At 34.7% G+C, this 20,697-nt stretch overlaps 2 protein-coding genes across 3 annotated transcripts; both read right to left on the bottom strand.

Moving 5' to 3' along the window:
• Window positions 1-1,710: 1,710 nt before the first annotated feature.
• On the bottom strand, window positions 1,711-5,391 carry LOC103955268. The gene is made up of 4 exons (XM_048584131.1): window positions 4,829-5,391; window positions 4,689-4,796; window positions 4,230-4,402; window positions 1,711-2,146 (listed from the first exon to the last, which is right to left on the bottom strand). Exons 1-4 carry the CDS (start codon window positions 5,318-5,320, stop codon window positions 1,984-1,986), a joined length of 936 nt encoding a protein of 311 aa, XP_048440088.1. The 5' UTR covers window positions 5,321-5,391; the 3' UTR covers window positions 1,711-1,983.
• Window positions 5,392-10,246: 4,855 nt separating this feature from the next.
• On the bottom strand, window positions 10,247-14,918 carry LOC103955269. 2 transcript variants are annotated; one of them, XR_007258264.1, is made up of 3 exons: window positions 14,544-14,841; window positions 11,542-11,684; window positions 10,247-10,775 (listed from the first exon to the last, which is right to left on the bottom strand). XR_007258264.1 is itself a non-coding variant. In XM_009367148.3 (2 exons), the coding sequence occupies exons 1-2, from the start codon at window positions 14,901-14,903 to the stop codon at window positions 11,553-11,555; spliced, it is 492 nt and encodes a 163-aa protein (XP_009365423.2). In that variant the 5' UTR covers window positions 14,904-14,918; the 3' UTR covers window positions 11,367-11,552. The 2 variants fall into 2 exon arrangements, 1 of the variants encoding a protein (XP_009365423.2); XM_009367148.3 differs by lacking the exon at window positions 10,247-10,775 and having other exon boundaries at window positions 11,367-11,684; window positions 14,544-14,918.
• Between the last annotated feature and the right edge of the window lie 5,779 nt (window positions 14,919-20,697).

Genomic DNA, 20,697 nt, shown 5'->3' with positions numbered 1-20,697 from the left:
TATACAATAATCTTGTAAAAAGATTATATATAACAAAAATATCTAAGAAGTCTGAGGTGTAGGTTTATATTCAAAGCTTTCCTGGTCCACAAACCTTATTGCCTTCATTCATGATGGCTATAGTTCTTTTTCTTTACCATTAGCAACCAACAGAAGGCACCAAAATAGCCAGCCAATGGGAATGCTTCAATACCAACAAAACCTTTTGATATTTCCCACTTGGAGACGAGAAAAAATGGCCAACCCACCAAATGGGCCAAATTGCTGAAAGACGTGAACACTGAACAACCAACTTATGAATGAAAATAATTAACACAAAGCAAGTGCCGAGTGCAAGATTTGAACACTGAACAGCCAACGGGTGTTTTCTATTACGTTTTGTTGAGAAATGCTAAGAAAACTCTTTTAAAAGTGAGACTTTTTGTGAATTTTCTGTTATCTCATATTTTTGTCATAATATTTTATAAATATTGATACGAAAATTGACAATAAACTATGAGGTAGTATAGGATCTATGAAAAGTCTTGTTTTAAGAAAATCCTTCTAACATTTCACTGTTTGGTTTTCACAATATTTTAAATCTTCTAATTTTATTCACAACCGTTCATCTTTTGTATCTTTCAATGCTTCGTACCAATAAAGTAAAAATAAACTTTTGAAGCATTATCTGGCCATGGAACCACCAAAGTATGCCTAATAATGACGGTATTCCCTCAGTACAGCTCCACACAATAATTGCTTAGAAATCACATCACATCAAAATAATACATTCACAAAGGAAAAAAACATGAACCAGCAGACCAATGAAATGAATCAATAAAATAAAATTGTGGAGAATGACGTCAGCTTACCACTACAGATGAAAAGCCAAAGCTGTATTTATCAGCCGACCTACGTAACATAACTTAGGCTGAAATACAAAACCCTACGAACCACGAAGCATGAAGATATCAGAATACCCACACAAAGAGAATAAATTTCGTTTTGGATCAATCTACCTGATCACATATCACAATACCTTGATCCTTCTACACATCCTTTAGTTTTATCTTTCATTTCGATGCATGAACAAATTTCTGTTTGCAAGTGATTTTGAGAAGGTCATAATCACTTTTAGAAATAAAAAAAACATATCAGATGCGTTTCTTCCCATAAGTGATCTGAATCACTTGCATACGGTTCATTAGTACTCAAATCCAACAACTCAAAGTATTGAAAGGCATAGGATGAAAACGGGAGAAGAAATGACCTTACTTTCTTTGCTAATTGTCACCCTATAATTTTGGATGATTAAGTAAAGAGCAATCTTTTCACGCGTTTGATCCATTTGTGCTGCCTTCTGTTAAAATCCATGTAAAATTATAGTCCCAATGCATTAGAGTTATAAAATACTAAAGGAGGGAGAAAACTTGGTATGAATCGATGTGTCAATTACATCATCTATGCGACGTCTTAACTCCACTCGACCCAATATTAGTTTTACACAATGTGAGAACTTTCCTAACTAAAGAGACGAAATTTCTCTCAAGTGGATGAAAAAGACAAATGATTAGACCCCAAAAAGGGGTTCTTTCCTTTTCTTCCTTGTATGCACGAAATTAGAAATAGCATCACAGGCATAGCAGAGGATAAGAGGGACTGTCATTTCTTAAGCTCAGACGGTGGAGATAGATATTTCACAGAGGCTTACACATCATGCATATTCTTTTCTTACTTTCTAATCACATAAACCCTTAAATTATTTGAATAATAATACAAAAGGAAGTCCACAAAGTCTGCCCAGACTGTTCTTATTTGGACGGAGCATATTAACAGAAAGCAACACCCAGGACGATGGCCACCACAGCATGTAATATATAATGTATATATGTATATGTATGTAAATATATATGGAATAAGAGGACAAAAGGTAGAAGTTACATATGATATATCAGCTAATTTGTTATTTTAATTATCATACAAAGTCACAGCTAATATCTATTATTAAGAGGCTGCAGTTAAGGGAGAGTGGTGAGGAGATCCATGGAAGAAATTCGACGACGATGTGTGGCTCCGGTCGGTTTCACGTTGAATCCCTTGATTTTCTTCATCATCTTCGTCGTCTTCAGCATCCCAAAGGAAATGAGCATATGAAGCCAGGACATAACTGCAAAATGAGTGGAGTTGAGACATCAGTTTAAACTTTAAACAATAATTAACCCAGAAAAACAGATCAACAAAGATCTCCTATAAATATTTCATTACTAATCAAAATGTGTTGTGTGTGTGAGAGAGAGAGACAGAGGGAGAGAGTATACTCAAAATATATCTGGACAGAAAAAATTTAAGCAAATCGAGCATATTGAGATATGCAACACTAGTTTGTAATCGACCGAGATTATAAACATTAGGAACTCAAATTCAAAAACATCGAACTTAGATTCGCTAATGCTGCAGTAATGCATACTCCAAAGCACCAATTGAGTTGTTCCATAGCGGAAACCATGAGAACACGGTTGATCATAGAATCAAGGATTTAAAGAGGAGCATCTATTTGAACACCGTCCCAAAAAGTATACATGGTTGGAGAAGTTGTGCTTGTATAACGATTTGATCAAATTTGATCAAACACGAATCGTCGAGTACTAGTTCCGATTTTCTGATTCAAGCAATATATTATATACTAAGACCATCTCCAATGGTTGGGCTAAAAACTAAATTTTTTAGTCTAGAAAATTTAGCCTTTAGCCCATAAATAGTTTTTCTGCTCCAACCGTTATAGCTAAAATTTTAGCCCAGGATTATTAAATAATGAACTTAGGCTATTTTTTTTGTTAAATTAAATTAAAAATAAATAAATATGTAGACCATCGTAAATTAATTTTATAAAAGTTTTAATCTAAAAAATTTAAATTCCGATAAATATTAGGTGAAGTCCACTTCGATTTCTAGGCTAAATTTTGGGGGGAATTTGGCATTGACTTAGTATTTAGCATTTAGCCCAAAATTTTCCCTTGGGTTGGAGTGGGTTTGGAGAGAAATTTTAGAGAATAATTTGACTTTTTAGCCCACCATTGAGTTGGTCTAAGACATGAACGAGGAAGTAGGGACGGAGTGACCATAAGATCACAATAGTCGTAGGCCCACCCTGCTTTTGTTTATAAAAAAAATTAGTACTACTTTTTTTTTTTTTTTTTTTTTTATCATTTTTCCATAGACTTTTTTACTTAAACCATTCCAATTTCTTAAACAAAAGATTCGGCCCACTTTAAATATTTTAAAGAAAAACTAATGAAAAAGATTTGAAAACTCTGAATTTTAATGATAAGGACAAAATAAATAGTAAAGTGAATAGTATTAGAATTGACTTTTTAGTGTAAAAATGTAGTTTTTCGTTAAAGTGAACAGTATTGTAGGCTTTTCATTAAAACTCTCATATTTTAAAGATATTTATGTAATCTAGTCTGACCCTAAAGCCTACCTATTCCAACTTCCAACACTTCTATTCCTTTTTCCAATACTAAAAATTAGTATTTTATTATTCTCCAAGTTTCTAGCTTACGGCAGTCTACCAGTTTGGGTTAGGATTGATATATGTGTATTGTTTTTCGTTTTTCAATCAATCTTCAATTTCCATGATCATCTAGGGTATGAACTTCGAATCTCCAAAGTTGTCATTTTCATTTTTTTTGAAATTTGCTAATTTATATACGTTGTCATCTACAATTGTAAATTAATTTAACAAATAATATTTTTTTTTTTTGCAGATTAAAGATTTCCATTATTCCATCATTCCATCAAAGAAAGACATTGAAGTTTAGTTAATTGGTCAACAACCCAAAGTTCGTATTTGACTCTCAATTTCTCTTACAATTTTTTGTTTATAAATTATGATTAAATTGATGTCTTGTAATTTCTCTTAACTATTGCCTAATTTGTTTTAGTTTGTAAAATTAACATATAAATACTATGCAATGGTTTCAAAATATGAAAACTCGTCGAGAATAATTATTTTAATTATTGGAGATATGTAATATTATCAATGCTATGTTATTTTGAATTTTGGTTACTTTTCATATATATATATATATATATATATATGTATATATTATGATTTTTTGGTTAACAGTTTTGTAACCACTATTGATTTAATTTTTTTTAATATTTGTGAGAGGCGCTTCCTAATTCGAAATCCTGGCTCCGCCACTGCGAGGAAGTTTGATCAAAGGGGAGCTCGTTCTATGTCTTACCAGTCGTCTGGGGAAGTTTTAACAGCTTGATCAAAATAATTCTCAGCTCGTTCAGCATCCTTGTGAGCATTCCATATTAGATCACCGTATAGTGATAAGGTTTTCGCATCACTCGGATTCGCCAAGATTGATCTTCCACAATACTCCTCTGCTTTCTCATAATCTCCTCGGACCTATTCGCATTGGTCACAACTAATCAGAAACACTCCTAATTTATCAAACAGCAAATCTTCACGTAAAATATTTAGACCAATTGTGTGAACATTCCTAGTGTCATGAATATCTAGAATTTGCAGAGTAATCTACCTTTGTTGTTTTCTTTATATGCGCGAAAATCACTTCCCGTTATAAAATAGTCAATTAATTAAAGATGACAATCTCCATTCTTTTCATAAATTTTCTCAGCAACCAAACAGAAAACAATAATCCAAGAAAGAGTTGTTTAGTTTACAAGTTTACCTCTTTTAGAAACTTTGCATAGTTTCCAAGTAAGAGAGCATTTCCCGGGTCAGCTTCAATCATCTTCTGATAATAAGCATCAGTACTCCCACTCCCACGATTATTACCCTCAAAGAAACCAAACCCACTTCCTTCTCCGCCGTCCGATCCTTTCCCCCGCCACTTCCGCCGCCGCAAATCTTCCCGCCACTATTCCCCACACCGCTCCCCATCACCAGCGTCTGCAAAACACTCTCTTTCTTCTTCCCCCCACCACAGTCCTCACCATCTATGATTTCCTCCCCCAAACCAGAGCTAGAAAACAGCCTTTCAGCTTCGAACGACAATCTCGAACTGGGTTTTATCTCCTCTTCCGGTTCCTCTGGTTTCTCGGCCTTGGTTTTCGATTTCTCCCGGAGGCTTCGAGGTATGGGGAGGTTAAGCTTCTTGTTTCTGGGCTTCTGTTGGATTTTGATGTCGGATTCTAGGGAGACTTGGGTTTTTGTTGCGTCAGTTGTAGGTGAGTGAAAGGTGCACAATGATAGGGAGACAGACCTGGTTCTAGAGAGGAGTGGCTCCGGCTCCGGCGAGGAGTCTTTGCAGTGGGACATCCATGAGTTCAGGATGGGTGTCGAGGAGCTTCTCAGAAGCATGTTTATGGCTTTAACAAATTAGGAGCTGAAAAAGGTGATACAGATATATATAAAGGAGAGCGAACAGGTGCAGCCAACAATGGTGGGGGAGAGAGATACAGAAGCGAGAACAAGAGGGAGAGGAAAAACCTCACTCCCTTGGTGGTTGGTACAGTGAACTGCTGAATCAGATTTTATAGGAGTAAGGTATTCTATGACAAAGAATTCTCGCATGATTCTCTTTGTGAAGAAATTTTTAGTTGTAATGGACATATGTTATATCATGTGTTTTTATGTAAGTTGTGGAAAATTTTAATTTTTAAGTTATTAACCTTTTAATACACATAACTCACCATTTATATAGAGACACGTGGTGTACCATCTCGTGTGACGGTCACACTGAAAAATCACATTAGTTCATTGTACATCGTAAGACTAGTTTTTGTCAAGTACTGTTTATATTCAATTTTAAATAAAAAAAATTTAAAGTAATTTTTGACCGCACGATGTACGATGAACGAATATAATTGGAAAATTTCCAGAATTTTCACAAAGAGGATCCGGCGAGGATCCTCCTGGGTATTCTATACCACATTTTCTTCATTACAAAAGATTATTTTTCCAATAAAAAAAGGGAATTGTTATTGGCACTCCAAATTTCTCATTCTACACTCCAAGCTTTCTATATTTAGAAAGAAAAATACACTTGTGATAAGTGTAGAATGAGATTTTTGGAATGCCAATAACACTTCCCTAAAAAAATGTAATATCCTTTGTTTTTACTTTTGTTGTCGATCTTTTTAAAGATTTTAAACAAGCCTTAATCTATTGAAAATGTTACATCAGATAAGCCCAGTGAAATTTCTATTATATTAGCTAGGGCATAGAATTATGGTCTCCACCAACTAACAGTCACCACCACCCCATCAAGTCATCGCCTCCAAACCCAACACACAACAACCAACTCCACTCTACAACTCAAGCCGCCAACATTGAAAAGAAAGTCATGAAAGTTGCTGAAATGGTATGGATTGCCATTTGAGGCCACCACCATCTTTACCACCCACAAAAAATAACTGGAAGGTTTACGAGTCGAGAATCGATGAATGAGGAAATCACATAAGCAGAACCAAGCTCCTTGAAGCTATATCTAACTTCTAAAACCTCTTTTTTGTTAGGAGATTGCCCTCATGGTGCAATTTTGATTTGGGTCAATTTTTGATTCAATTCAATACACATTTGATCATTCGGTTCTATATTAAGCAGAGCCAAGCTCCTTGAAGCCTTATATAACTTCTTAACCCTCTTCTTTGTTAGGAGATTGCCCTTATGGTGTCATTTTAATTTGGGTCAATTTATGATTCAATTCAATACACATTTGATCATTCAGTTCTATATTATACAATCTATATTTGAAATTTGGAGACAACTAATATTCATATTGACCATGATATACCTAGTTGGTGGGTTTTGAATATAAAGGTTGGGATGGGGTTTCAGTGGTCGTAGGTTGAGTTAGGAAATGGCGAGTGTTTGATATTTCTTGATCTTCATTTTTGTTTTTCATTTTCTCTGTGATTTTTTTTTCATCTTCGTTTCTTTTTGGAAATTATTTTCATTATTATTTTAGTGATCACATAAGCTAAAAAGTGAGACCCATATTGTTGCCACATGTACATTTGATGGAGAAAATTAACTGAGGCTTAATAGATGTTACATTTTCAAAAGGTCAGATACTTGCTTGGAATGTTAAAAAAGTTTGAGATCAATTTAGAATAACACTAAAAGATTAGAAGGTTTTAGAAACTTAATCTTTTAATTTTTTTTTATTAAAATATTTCACAATTTTTGGGTGCGTTGAAAAGTTTGTATTTATGTTTAGACTTAAATATAAAATTTGAGTCTCATGCGACGACCTTCTACTTTTTACAAAATATTTTCTAACATCTTATGTTTATTTGATTGGTACTAACACCTTATGTTAAATGTTATGTGAAAACAGAATGTTACATGTTCTTTCCAGATTTTGATATAATTTAGTATCATTTTATGTGTTAATTTTTATCCGCATAACATTTTAGGTTAAGCCACATTTGCACTTTAAGAAAAGTTCGTGCATCGTTGATCACCCAACAATAATGAAAATCAAATATTTGCAATATACTAATGTGCTTATGTAATAACATAATAGTGAGACGGTAATTAGTTGACAGGATATTTTTTTTATTAACGCTCTCATTAATAATTATTTTGCTTTCAGTTATTTTGATGCATGCAAATAGTTAATCATCAGATTTAAGAGTCTAAGCTTATCAATTGCCACCAAAACCAACCAGTTAGAGACTCGTGCTAACCTCCTCTTTTTTAGTATAAGGGTAATATTAGGGAAATCAAAATTTGAAATTAAATTTGCAAATTAAATATATGTCATAATAGGAATAAACACGTTAATCAATATAAAAATTTACAGACTAAATGATGTGTTACTAATATGAATAAGCACATTTTATCAATGCTTAAGTCATAATCATATCATCAACTACTATATTATTTAATTTGTAAAATTTAATATCACTAGCATTACTCTTAATATAAATACAAGCAAAGCTCCATTCTTTCAGAACAGGCAGCATGCAACGCATGCACAGTGAGCTCCCGTAGGGGAGAGAGAGAGAGAGAGAGAGAGAGAGAGAGAGAGAGAGTGAAAAAGAAGTTGTTGGCATTAGAGGTGCCGGTGGTAATGAAGGTGCTTGCAGAGAGAGAGTGAAAAAGAAGTTGTTGGCATTAGAGGTGCCAGTGGTAATGAAGGTGCTTGCTTTGGCTTGATGTGTACGTGGAGTAATATTATAGCTTTGGAATTTAGGTATTTTGGGAAACTTATCACCGTTTGAGTTTGTCTTATTTAGTGTTGTGAAACATGTGTTCTACTTGGGATATTTATAACTAATATAGTTGTTCTTTAAAAAAAAATTAAAAAAAACTAATATAATTGTTTATATTTGAAGTTTGATATATTATTGTTATTTTGGATAATATGAAATCATGATATGTTAATTATATATATATATATATATATGCAAATATCATTGCATATTGAAGTCAAATGATTTTATTGGATATTTGAGATTTGGATATGAAAATGGAAATATTCTTTTGTGTGGTTGAGTTTGACTTTTATAGGAACCAGTAAGGCTGTTAAAAGTGAAATTATAGGAATGGTATGAAGTAGCGTAGACTTTGGCGATTGAGGGAAGAATAAGATGACTAACAAAAGGGGTATTTGGGTTGATTGAATTCCGGGTGTTAGTTTATATAATAGAGCTTCCAAACCACCGTTGTAGTGATACAATGCAATATTAGTTTATATAAGATAATTTCATTTCCAAACCCCTTTTTTGTTCTCTTTGCTTTTATTTTATTTTGTATTCGTGCACCAGGTGCGGGTTATTTTTTTCACTGACACCGAATTCGGGTGTGACAGATGAACAAGGTTGTGGGGAGATAGGAAAAGAAATAAGAAAATAGTGAATGAAAACAAAATTTAAAAGTGAAAATAACTTAGAGGCCATTTGATAACCATTCGGTTTTCACTTTTGTGAAAAACTGAAATCTTATTTGGTAACTACTTTTAGTTAAAAAAAAAATGAAAATTGAAAACTACTCTATGAGTTTTCAATATTTGGCCTATTAGTTTTTAGCTTTTTTTTTTTTTAATTGAATATAATTACCAAATAAGATTTTAATTTTTAAAAAAGTGAAAAATGAAAACCAAAAACAAAAAATTGAATATGAAATGATTATTAAACAGCCCCAGCCTTAATTGGTTTTTAATTTTTATTTTGTGCCTTTCTTAATACATTCTTTTTATATACATCTCTCTCCCACCATCATTCATCTACTCTTTTTCATCCTTCTGTCCCTAACAACTCATTATCTTAGCACCTCAACAGTTTGTTTTCAATCGATCCTTGTTCTTTATGTATTAGGTTTTTATCACAAGTGGTCTTTTATATTTTGAAAACTCGTTAGTCTAGTCTTTTATATTTCAAACTCATAAGTTTGATCCTTAATCTATTGCTTTGGTCATTAAGATTGTCCATGCCGTCTATTTCCACATAAAACATTCTCAAGAACACTATTATTAAAAACGATTTTACTAAAACACAATAAAATTCATAATTAAAAATCCGAGTGTTTAATAAAAACAATTGAAGTACTTTCCGAAGAAAAAAAAACATCCGTCGAAAACTTCTAGTGCACAAGAATGAAAAGTCATTTCAACTCGGAACCCTACCATTCAACAATTGGCAAATAAAATGCGACAAAGGTACACTGGGCTACTAGCCTGCCGTCGCAATTGTGCGTTGTGCTATTCAATTGATTGCTCAACTTTCCTGGTTGAAAGAAAGAAGAACGAACACGGCTGAGCATAGATTTTTACATTGTATTTGTACTTACTCCTTGACAAGCTCTCGGAATTTTCTATTATGCTTCGGAGTATTCTATATATCAAAGTTGAAAGAACGAAGAACGAACACAAGAGTTTTGTCTCATTCCAGTAATCCTTGGATATATACAACCAATTACAATGCATATTTCCGATCCCTACTTCCTTGAGCTAAAATTATATGGTGCTCAAGGGTACATGATGCTCTGGGCTTTTAACCATTAATCTTGGCTTTTGTTTCCTTGATTAAAGATCTAACGGTTAAAACGTCAAAAATAATCGATACTAAGAATATAGAAAATCTCCTTTCTTGAGTGAAAACTAGTTTCTACCGGTGTAAAATGTTCTCTTGTTGAAGTTGCGTGTACTCAAAAGAGTGTGGGGGTATGACAGTGGCAGATCAATACCCACAATCACATGGAGCTTAGGATTCGGTCTGGAGACATGCCAAGGGAACAAGTCAAGCTGATTGAATCTGGTTGATGGGGAAAGCCAGAATCTAACCCCAAGAATAACTCATCAACATAAAAAAACACCATGTGTAAACACATACAATGCACCATAGTAACCAGCTCGACTGGAATAAGTGTCGGTCTGAGGCTGCTTTTGGAAGGGCTAAAATGCTTTCTGACAACCAAAAGGGTTCCTAATCGCCGATTATGTTTGCTATGTGTTTCTTCTGGTAGCACATCAAGTGCTTTTCTAGAAAGCACTTGGAGTTTTAATTAACATTTCCACATGTTTCTAATTAAAACATTTCTCACAGAAGCGCTTAGTAGTAGAAGTGCTTCTTACACAAGCAGTCCCAAACAAACCCTAAGTTGGAATATAATAAGGCACAGAGGATGTACCGAGAATGTCTTCATCAATTAGTTGCACTCACTTAAGTGCAGGACAAAATTACAGGTTGAACCGTGACCACGTCAGTGGTTAGGTGAGGACCACGAGGTACCACCCTAATGTTCTTCTGGGACTCGGTGATTGATGCATGTCATGTTCCACAAGTTACATTTCAGTCTTGAGCCTAACCTAATCACAATTACGAACTATTAATTGAACAGCACATGATTGAGACAAAAAGCACATGATGACAGATTAAGGTATTTCCATCCCTCACACCTACTGAGCTTCTCAGATTTGAACTACTGCAGCAACTTAATATGTTTTTCGTTCTAATTTCCTGTATACCTTTTTCTAATACATTTCTTCTACGTCTCTTCCACCATCCTTCCTACACTTTTCTATATTCCTCATTCTCCCATGTAGTTCCCCTCCATGCTAAAATCTAAAAACAAAATGATTATCAACGGGCGCTTAGTCTAAAAACAAAATGATTATCAACAGGCGCTTAGTCTCTAGTTTTTAGTTTTTGTTTTGAGTAGCACTCCAATACATTTTCTCCCAACTCCATCCCTCCTTCCTCTCTTCTCGCACCTCTTTCCTTCCCCTATGTATTTCCCTCTTATCTTTAACTAAAGAGAAATAACAGAAACCAAAGACCAAAAACGAAATGTTACCGCACAGTCCCCGAAACCTTCAAAATTTGCAGTAACGTGCTTTTGGGGTTCACCTATCTAAAGTAATGTACTTTTGGTGTCTTAGTTAAAACTCACAGGGAGGTTAGTTAAAAACAGCTGCTTATTCATCCTTTCATAGTTACAGCACCTGAAACTAAATTTTGTGTATGTAATTTCCTCCCACATGTACTACTTTATCCCAAGAAATTGATCCTCTTTTAATGTATATGCTACTACTACCCATTCAGTCTATCATTTATATACAAATAAATGCTTACTGGGTCATTTTCTAAATCGTGAGCCCTTGTCTGGTCGACTCTTTCATCCCACACAGAAGCCCAGAAGAAAAGAGACATCCAAAAAAGAACAGCAAAGAAGATCTGTACTTTGTCCTGAAATTTGGAGAAAGATGCTGCAAGACCTGTTCCATAAAAAGTTAGAAACAGACCGGTGAGAAACTTGAGGTCAGTGCTCTATACAAAGTAAGCCTGAACTAGGAGAAACAGAGCTGCACGATTCTGAAAAGCTTGAATAACCATTATATATGTGATAGGCAAGTAGTTATATAGCAAGATGTGGCAACATGTAAGCTTTGTAAAAGTGAACATGTAAGAGTATCCGAACATCATTACAAATAAGAGAACACATTCAAAAAGAGAGGAAAGGGAAGGCGGGAGGCAGGAGGGATTTTCCATCAACCAAATATTTCACAATCTAATGGCGTCATGTACATAGCCTAACCTAAACGTATAGTTACATTTATTTCAATTAAATGCAACTCAATTCTTGGCTCTCTTTAGTGCCCCCTCATATGTGGGTTTCTCTCTGCCATTAGAGCCTAATATGTTCAAATTGGATCATATTGTAAGGATGCAGTTGCAAGGATTCAAACTCAAGATATCCCGCTTCAATACTATGTAAAGCATTTGAGATAAGAATAGCTGAATTAATCTTACATTAATTATGATTAAAGTGATAACCACCCTTAAGAAGCTAAGATTGACTGCACTCTATTAGGTCCCCAGACTACTCACTCCTGATCAAACAGGCCCTTAAATTCCGCATCTAAATCTCATCTCCATAATGGAAATTCAGTGAAACAACCAACGAAACAAAACAGCAAGCAGTCAGACACACATACAGTTCTCTCTAAACAAACAACCGATTACAGATTGTGTATCCTACCAATATCTTTACGATACAAGACACCAATACGATGATTAGTTTATCCAAAGGACTAAAGTACCATTCCCGAAAACACATGATTACCTCAATTACACATCATATCGCCAACAATCCCAAGAAAAATCTCCTTTAAGGCTCACTTGTTATCCTTTATCTGATTCTCACACACTAGTCCACATAAACAACAGCTATAACGTACGCAACCAACCTATTTTTGTCTTCTATATATCCAATAATACTACAAAGCCATATCAGCCTTTTCAATAAATAGTCATATAGTTGGATCATGTTTATGATACAAAACAACATACCGTGATTCATTCAAAATATTCTCCAGAAAGATGTTGGCTGGGTGAACAGGATTTTCAACTAAATAAACATCCATTAAAACTTGCTTCCTTACAAATGACATGCACTGAAAACAAGAACTTTCTGAAATTCTTTTTTATTAAAAAAAAAAAAAAAAGATGACAATGCGAGGGAAGCTTCATTTCTATCATAAAAACCTATAAAAAGTGCTTGGCCTTTAAAACCCGCTATATGAGACACTACCTCTGGCCAAGTATTATATATTCCTGGTGCAATACCTCTAACCAATTAATAGTTTACATATGGAATAGGCTGGACCTTTGAAAAACTAAAAAATTATTGTATGGAAGAATTAACAAAGAAAGAAATGAAGAAGAGTAAAGGAGAATACAGTTTTTGTGGAGAAACATACATGATACATCCATAACCAACACACTTCGTGCGCTGGTAATCTCATTGGGTTTATTTGTGAAACACTGATGCTATAAGTTCCACCATCCTTTTTTACCACTATTTTCAAATTGCTTACAAATATGAGAATTTGGAACATCAATGTTGAAAATGAAGTTTCTTTTAGAGAGATGAGGTAAATGTTGTTGTTAGGTATGATACTAGTAGTGGGTTGAATAATTAATGATACTCCGCAAGTAGAAGGATTATGCTAAAATATAGCATTAGAGTATGCTAAAATGCAGCACTTGGGCATGGTGACACTTTGATTGCAACTTTGGTATGAGGCAACAACACCAACAATTAAATATACTTTTATAGTATAATAAACATGGAATTCAGGCATTCATACAGCATTGCTTGGACAAGTTTAGCACAAAAGACTGGAGATAATTCAAGTGCATCTTCAATGGTTGGGTGCTCAATTGATTTTAGCACATACAAATATCAAATATGCCATAATTTGGTACATCTACTCCCATGGTTTGGATCATTTTTCAGAACATCAGTACTTTTCTTCTTCCGGTTATCAGTTTTTTTTCCTTACCAAGCATACTTTATTCAACTAACATAATTGGTGTACCATTCCTCTTTAACCATCATTTCTCAAAATGAAACCATAAGTATCCACATTTAACGCAATTCTAACGGTAAATTCCATTTTTTTCGTGCCAATGCTATTTTTGTCACACCCAATTAACAAAATAAACCATTGAAGTACATTTGCCAAATTCCAGTGTACTTAACATCTAGGCATGCTGTAGCATATTTGGCATTTAGATGTGCCGAAATATATAGCATTAACATGTCCAACCATACACTCTTAGAGCTAACTACAACCGTTTGCGTTAAATTTATCATCCTAGTTCTATCTTGCAGTGTAGAATACCTAAATGCTATATTTTAGGATGCTACGGTTTGCGCTATAACTTCTTGTGACAGCTTGTAACACTGAATCTGAATGCTATTGTTTAGCACACTCACTCCAAGTCTCCAATTACACTCATATTTTAGCGGAACTTAATTTTTTACCATCCTATACATCAACAGACACTCCATTTACCATAAGAGTGCGTGTAAGAGTGCGTGTAAGGCACTAAAGATTATAACTTTTGAGAATTGCAATAACAAGCTTAGAACATCTTCGTTCTCCAATATACAATAGCAATACTAATTGAACATCAAACTCTAAAAATTTCCATAAGACCCAAACAGAGGAATTCGAATTCCGCCGTTTGGGTTCAAAACGTCTGCTTGGAAAACCTAGCATGGAAATGAAACTAGAGGGTCTAATTTTCAACGAATTATAAGAACAATAGTAGTCAGTTAGCTGTACCTGCGAGGCTGGTCGAGTCAGAATCCGGGGGAGGGAGAGGCGGTCCTGATTGGGCGGCAAGGCAACGGCCGGGACGAGAATAAGAGAGACGGATGGACGGCGGGGATGAAACGGAAAGGGGGAGACGTGATCAGCGGAAGTAGACGAGGGAAGTGGTGGCCGGCGGAGGGGTTTGAGAAGGAGGAGAAGAAGAGGGAGTTTGGGCGGGGGAGTGGTAATGGCGGGTTTGTGTAGTGAAATGGTGTCGAGGGAAGTAGAGTTGCTGCTGCCATTTTTGGGAAGTTTGTTTGACGTTTGAAGCCAAATTGGATTTATATTGGTGCTAACGTGTAAGTTTTGCCTTGTTGATTTGGGGTTCATTTTGTTGGGCTCAAATTCATTTTAATGTTTAGAGCCAAGTCTAATCCTAATAAAAGACATTATTTTACTCCTATACACCTCTGTTTAATCATATTCGTTGTTTTAGTTTGATATATTCAATCAGATAAAATAAAATAAAAATAAAAATAAAAGTAATAGTGAGATGTTAAAAGTAAAGTGTGAAAATCAGCTAAAAATGGGAAAATAATATGGTTTGTCGTACATCGTGTGGTCGGAAATCATTTGAAATTTAAAATTAAATCTAAATAGTACCTAAGAAAAACTGACCGCACGATGTACGATGAACGGTAACGATCACAGAATCCCTAGTAAAAGGATTTGGCGAAGATCCCTTTCTAAAAAAAGGACAATACATGATATAGCATCCTTGTTGTTCCAAACTTCAACTACCTAAGGTCTTTCACAGTGGTTTGGTTTAGGTGAATATAATGTTTATATATAAGAATCAGGCATCGTAAATTTGATTCGTATTACACTACTGAAACAAAGTAATGAACATACCAATTATGAAGTTTTATCTTAAAACACCTTGGTACTGTAGTGGTGAAATACGCACCTGTGTTTTGATGTGGGATTAAATTCATCCACATCCATAACTTGTATTGAGCCACATAACTCAAACAGATACTTAACAAAAGTTCAACACTTTGTAAGGTCAAGTCTGACGTACGAGTCCATCGTGTGGAAGAGACAAACGGCGAGAAAAAACAGAAGTGGGATATGAAACGGAATATAAATCGGTGCAGAATAAGCAGAAAAAGAAAGAAGTTTTGAAAACTTGGATCCAAGGTAGGAAGCCGACGAAACAATGAAGAGGAAAGGTGGACAGAAACAACGACAAGTGTTTGAAGGGTTAGAAGATTGGGTCTCCCTTAAAATATCATCCATTTGAAAACTCAATTAAGTGAAAAATCGATTAGCCATTTGGTTATCCTAACAATCATTTAAGTATATTTATAAAAAATTTGTTCAAACCCGATTTTGTAGGCGCAACTCATATACTTTAAGTTGTTGGATGACGAAATAAATGAAGTTGATTAGACCCGATTTTTCTAGAAAATTATTAGGATTCTGGTCATGATAATCATCTTTGACATCTGTTGTGATTCTAGTTATGGTACAACTAAAATTGATTTGAGAGGGGGAAATTGTTGGCTTGATTCTGGTCATGATAATCGCTCTATGTGAATTTTCACGATTCTGTGTGAGATTTAACCTTGCTAACTCTAGCGCGGGGATCGATTGGATAGACGAGGTTAAGTTGATAGTCAATGGAGAACAACCGACTGGATAGACAAAATTTCTAGAGGAAACTAGTGAAGATGACCCGTTGGATAGACAGGTTACAGATGTAGAACTAGTTTGACCTAAATAGACCGATTGATTGGTTATTTATCTAAGTCTTGATGGTGAGGTATTATTTTTGATACTTCGCTGAAGAGGTCGTCCCACTAGCTTTCTCAATGAGCGCGATGTTATATGATTGGATATAACCTCAAGCGACATTCAGAGTTCGGCACGAGAGCGTCCAAACCATGTTTAAGGTTTAAACCTTCATCTTCTTTGAGTATCTTTGTCTTCATAGCCTGTTGCAAGTTTGGAGATCTGAAAGTTCTTTTGGGAAATGCTTTTAAATTATCCTTTAAAATTATTCTAATCATTAAGAGGAGGGAGGAACCCAACACCATATCCATTAGGATATTGGACCGCTTTTGAATGACTAAAAGCGATTTTAGAGAAAATATTTTTAGAACTAATCGTTAATAAAAATGCAAGTTAATCTTGAAAAAACACTTGGAGTGCTTCCTGCGAGAAGCACCTCTTCAAGTTCTTTTGGAACCTAAAAATATTTTCTCTAAAAGTTTTAGTCTTTCAAAAGCACTTTCTTATATTCTAAAAAATAAGGAGTTTTAACGAAACACTTCCGGTACTGCTCACGTTTAACGAAAATGACATTTTTACTCTAAACAGTCACTCTTGATACTATTCACCTACAGCACATTTTTGTCATTTTGATTACAACTCAAAATTTCCAAGTCTTTTTCATTAGTTTTTCTTAAAAAATATAATCGAGGATACCGAAATCAACGTTCACAATACGGACCTTCACAGTGATTTGCATGGTCTTACCTTCTGATTGTAGAATTTTGAACAATAAGTTCCTTACTCGGTCGAGATCGCTTAATTCAAAAGTGAGTATCGATGCAATCAATAGCATCACCACTATACCGAAGTATTCGAATGCATAGCCGATCTTGGCCTCGATTTGGCACAGCCGCATTCAGTTGGATGCTCCTGAAGAACGTAGTTAGGTCCTATCTACTTGGCTTTCCCGTCACGTAAATTTTGTAATTTTTAAAACCAACAACTAGTAAAATTAGTAATCTAATATAGTGTAAATGACCTTTAAAGTAAATTGAATACTAATTAAATGGTAATTCAGTTATGTAAATGTATCGACTTGTGTTATCAATTAAGCCCATAACATGTCGAGACATTTAGTTGGGGACATGCTTACAATTCATTTTTTAATAGAGACAAAAAATTATGTTCTTAGTTGTACTAAAAATATTACAACCTATAACAGTACCAACTTTGGCCATAATCATAGATTCCAAGACTACCATTTTTCCACTCATTTTGTTTCTATTGCGCTTTTTTCTTTCTTTGTGTGATTGTGTACCTTGAATTTCCTTAGATTAATAATTCAATTCTAAATTGTGCATTTGCAATTCTTCTCAAAGTTGAATCCCTTCTAAGGTTGAACTATTCGTAGAATTGAATTAAGTGAACACATTACTAGGCTTTAATTCTATTTTCGTTATGATTCCTAGTATAAACATTGATGTCATCGTAACCAGTTCCTGGTCATTTTGATTCCAAGCGTGCAAACATATGCCCAAAAAAGAAACGTAAGGGACGGGTGGGGTTTTCGGGTGTAATGATTGACACATCCTGACCGAAATCAAGGCGTGTTGGGAATACTAATTACACAACACCCAAAGGTGATCCTACATTTGTGATGTTCTTTTGGACTGCACTTAGGCTTTCTGTGCTCTGATACCAAACTGAAACACCTAACCGAAATCAAGGAGTGACACCCAGCACGCCTTGATTTCGGTCGGGGTGTCACGTCTTGATTTCGGTCAGGGTGTGTCAATGGTCCTCATCCCTTTAGGGTAGGGTAAGGCCATCTCCAACCAACCCAGCCAAAGGGCTATAGGGCTAAAAATAGCTTAAAATGACACAAAAACTGTTTCCAACCGAAGACTAGGCCAAAGGGCTCGTCGGCTCCACCGGGTCAAATATTGGAAAACAGGCCAACCAGTTAGCCCAAAGGAGTCATCCAGCCAGCCAGCCAGCCCCAGGCCGACCCAAAATTCAAAAGCAACGACTACCTGACTTCAGCATGACGCTAGCTTGCAACGGCTAGCTGACGTCAAATTACCGTTGCATTTGAATATTTTTTTTTCGGACATTTTTTTTTTAATTCTAATTTTGTTTCCAATAAATACCTAAGCCATTCCTACACCATTTCTCACATAATTTTCACCATTTCATACTATCTTACCTCATTTTACGTCAATTCTTCACATTCTATTATCTTACCTCTTCCAATAATCTTTCCTTCAATTTTTTCAATAATTTTCAAATGGCCACATTTGCAATGAAAGGTAGGGCCACATCTTCAATGAAAGGTATGGCTTGGACCCGAAAAGAAGATGAAGCTGTTTGCAGGGCTTATAGATGGGTCTCAGAAGATAGTGTGAAGGGGAGTTTTCAAACAAGTAGAGGTGCTTGGACTCGTACATCCAAAAAGTACTATGAGTTCTACAAATGCACCACTTCACTGAATTCCCGAAACCACGAGAGTTGTTCTTCAAGATGGAAAAAACATCTTCATCCAAGTTTGAATAAATGACTTCAAGCAGTGTTAAAGGCTGGAAGCAGACATGAAAGCGGAGTCAATTACTACGACGAAGTAAATGTTTTCACAAGTTATTTTAAATATTTAATTATATTAAATTTAATTTTATAAATTAATTTCCTTTAATTTTTGTTATTATATTTTATAGGTACGCTAAGCAGAGGAATTTTATATGAATTGTATATGGAGGACAACTCGAAACCCTTTAGTCATCATGGTTGTTGGGAAATTTGTAAAGGGTGGGTGTTATTTGAAGATCCACCTTAAGAAAGATTTGGTCCTACGCAGGTGTTTGGAAATGTTTCCTCAAATGCAATTGGGGATGAACATGGATCTCCTACCATTCAAGAAACAAAGGTAGAAAATCCATCTCCGAGTGAAGTTTCCATACCTAGGACTACGGGACGAAACAAGGCCCAAACATTGAAGGAAAAAGGCAAGGCAAAGGATGATTATGCCTTTCAACAGGAAATGGTGTCCTTATTGCGATTAATGGGGGAGCAAAATGTCTTTGGTGCAGAAGAAAGGAACCGTAGGCGCGAAGAACGGGCAAAACAAATACAAGAAGAGATGAATGATAGGAACATGCAAAAGAACACTTCGAATTACACTCCAATGAGTAAGGCATAATTTGATAGGAAAAAGAAGGAAATTATGGCCCAACCGAAGTTGTTTATATCGGACTATACTCCTACAATGGCAGATGAAGATGATGATTATAGTGTTTAAATTGAAGTTATTGTAGTCTTTCATATTTAAGTTGTAGTTTTTAAATTGAAGGTGTTGAAGCCTTTAAATTGAAGTTGTAGTCTTTAAATTTAAGTTGTAGTTTTTAAAATGAAGTAGTTGAATCTTTAAATTGAAATTGTTGAATCTTTAAATTGAAGTTGTTGTAGTTTTTAATATGTCCGAAAATCTTATTTTAATAACGTAGTTTAATTTATTTAACCATATTAATTCAATTAAAATAATAAATTATGTTTGACCTATGACCCTTTGGCCTCCTCGGTTGGAGATTGTTTTTTGTCACAGGACTATATTTGGCTTATGATTCTTTGGCCCCCTCAGTTGGAGATGGTATGAAATATGGTATATCACTGTTCATTAAAATATAATTTCTTGGAGGACTATAGGGTTAAAGGGAGCCCTCTGACCCTTCTTCGGTTGGAGAAAGTCTAAATGGGAAAAAGATCCCCGCCAGATCTTTTTCTTGGAGATCTTAGGGATTCTATGATCGTGACTGTTTATCGTACGATCAGTTTTCATTAGGTATTATTTATATTTAATTTTAAAATTTTACTTTTGAAATAATTACTAACCGCACGATATACGATGAACGATCACAATCACAAAATTCCTAAGATCCCTAAAAACAAAACGGTGCACTTTTGAAGTGTTGTCTTATCCATTATACTACGGTCGCTTTTTATGAATTATCGCCAGCTGCCAAAAGCATGACGTCTCATTGTTTTGGTACACATTGTGCGTATACATCTGACCTGTTTAATCCATTAATTTCGACATACATGACATCAACACAGTGTATGGTTGCACAAGAATTCATGAAGACAGAAAATGATAATTAAGCACAATGTAAGACAAAAGTAGTACTGATAAGGTGAGATTAATATATAATTAGTTGTATAATATTTGGCAACTTAAAAGAACAAGAAAATTTTTATTTAAAATTATTTATTATCGATTTATAAGATTTTGTGTTTATAATAAAAAATGTCCACAAAGATTCATTCTACAAAAAAATCAATTAAAATTAAAATCATTTAGTCATCAAACTATATAAAACAAATGAACGAAATTGATAAAAGTATTACGAACCGTCTATGT

The sequence above is a fragment of a genome, unplaced genomic scaffold (genome assembly GCF_019419815.1).
Source record: "Pyrus x bretschneideri cultivar Hongxiangsu unplaced genomic scaffold, Pyrus_bretschneideri_v1 Contig20, whole genome shotgun sequence".
NCBI lineage: Eukaryota > Viridiplantae > Streptophyta > Magnoliopsida > Rosales > Rosaceae > Pyrus > Pyrus x bretschneideri.
Note: the sequence above shows the minus strand (reverse complement) of the source record. Positions and strands in the feature narration are given on the sequence as shown.

Excerpts from the sequence above, each read along its gene's own strand:
- LOC103955269 (XM_009367148.3), bottom strand. The coding sequence starts at position 14,903 with ATGAACCCCAAATCAACAAGGCAAAACTTACACGTTAGCACCAATATA. Across the intron at positions 11,685-14,543 it reads TGACTCGACCAGCCTCGCAG|GTCTTGCAGCATCTTTCTCC; the intron begins GTACAGCTAACT and ends TTTATGGAACAG.
- LOC103955268 (XM_048584131.1), bottom strand. The coding sequence starts at position 5,320 with ATGCTTCTGAGAAGCTCCTCGACACCCATCCTGAACTCATGGATGTCC. Across the intron at positions 4,797-4,828 it reads GCGGGGGAAAGGATCGGACG|GGTAATAATCGTGGGAGTGG; the intron begins GCGGAGAAGGAA and ends GGTTTCTTTGAG. Across the intron at positions 4,403-4,688 it reads ATGCAAAGTTTCTAAAAGAG|GTCCGAGGAGATTATGAGAA; the intron begins GTAAACTTGTAA and ends CAATGCGAATAG.